At 57.5% G+C, this 699-nt stretch overlaps 1 protein-coding gene across 1 annotated transcript in view; it reads left to right on the top strand.

Annotated features, from left to right (window-relative positions):
• The window catches only part of LOC125487643 (EGF-containing fibulin-like extracellular matrix protein 2), a 13,343-nt gene that overhangs the window by 925 nt on the left and 11,719 nt on the right, over nt 1-699 (top strand). Inside the window, exon 2 of the mRNA XM_048619570.1 lies at nt 212-334. Within this exon, the coding sequence (XP_048475527.1) occupies nt 212-334 (123 nt within the window). The remainder of the gene's footprint in view (nt 1-211; nt 335-699) is intronic.

The raw sequence follows: 699 nt of genomic DNA, 5'->3' as shown, positions 1-699 counted from the left end.
CTCCGACAGTGCCCACTCCCTCAGCGCTGACCCTCCGACAGTGCAGCGCTCCCTCAGCACTGACCCTCTGATAGTGCCGCTCCCTCTGAGCTGACCCTCCGACAGTGCGGCACTCTCCTGAGCTGAGGTGTGGTCAGGGACATTGGGCTGATGCGAGAGGGAGAGTTGGACAGTAGGTTCCTGTCTGATTTCCTGGGTTTTTTTCTGACAGACATTGACGAGTGTGAGCTGGATATTCACAGCTGCCAACCGAGTCAGGAGTGTGTCAATACCGATGGCGGGTTCAACTGCAAATGCCCAGAGGGTTACCGCCTGGTTGGCACGGAGTGTATCGGTAAGCTCACAGCCTTCCTGGCACCTGGGGGGGGTGCTGTTTGTGTGTAAGGTGTCTCAGTGGTTAACACTGCTGCCTCACGGTGCTAGGGACCCGGGTTCGATCCCACCCTTGGGTGCCTGTCTGTGTGGGGTTTGCACATTCTCCCCGTGTCTGCGTGGGTTTCCTCCGGGTGTTCCGGCTTCCTCCCACAGTCCAAAGATGTGCAGGTTAGGGTGGATTGGCCGTGCTAAATTGCCCCATAGTGCCCAGGGATGTGCAGGTTAGGATGGATTGGCCGTGCTAAATTGTCCCATAGTGCCCAGGGATGTGCAGGTTAGGGTGGATTGGCCGTGCTAAATTGCCCCATAGTGTCCAGGAATGTG

Source organism: Rhincodon typus, chromosome 43 (assembly GCF_021869965.1).
Source record: "Rhincodon typus isolate 14 chromosome 43, sRhiTyp1.1, whole genome shotgun sequence".
In the NCBI taxonomy this organism is placed as follows: domain Eukaryota; kingdom Metazoa; phylum Chordata; class Chondrichthyes; order Orectolobiformes; family Rhincodontidae; genus Rhincodon; species Rhincodon typus.
This window is presented reverse-complemented; position numbering and strand designations above follow the sequence as displayed.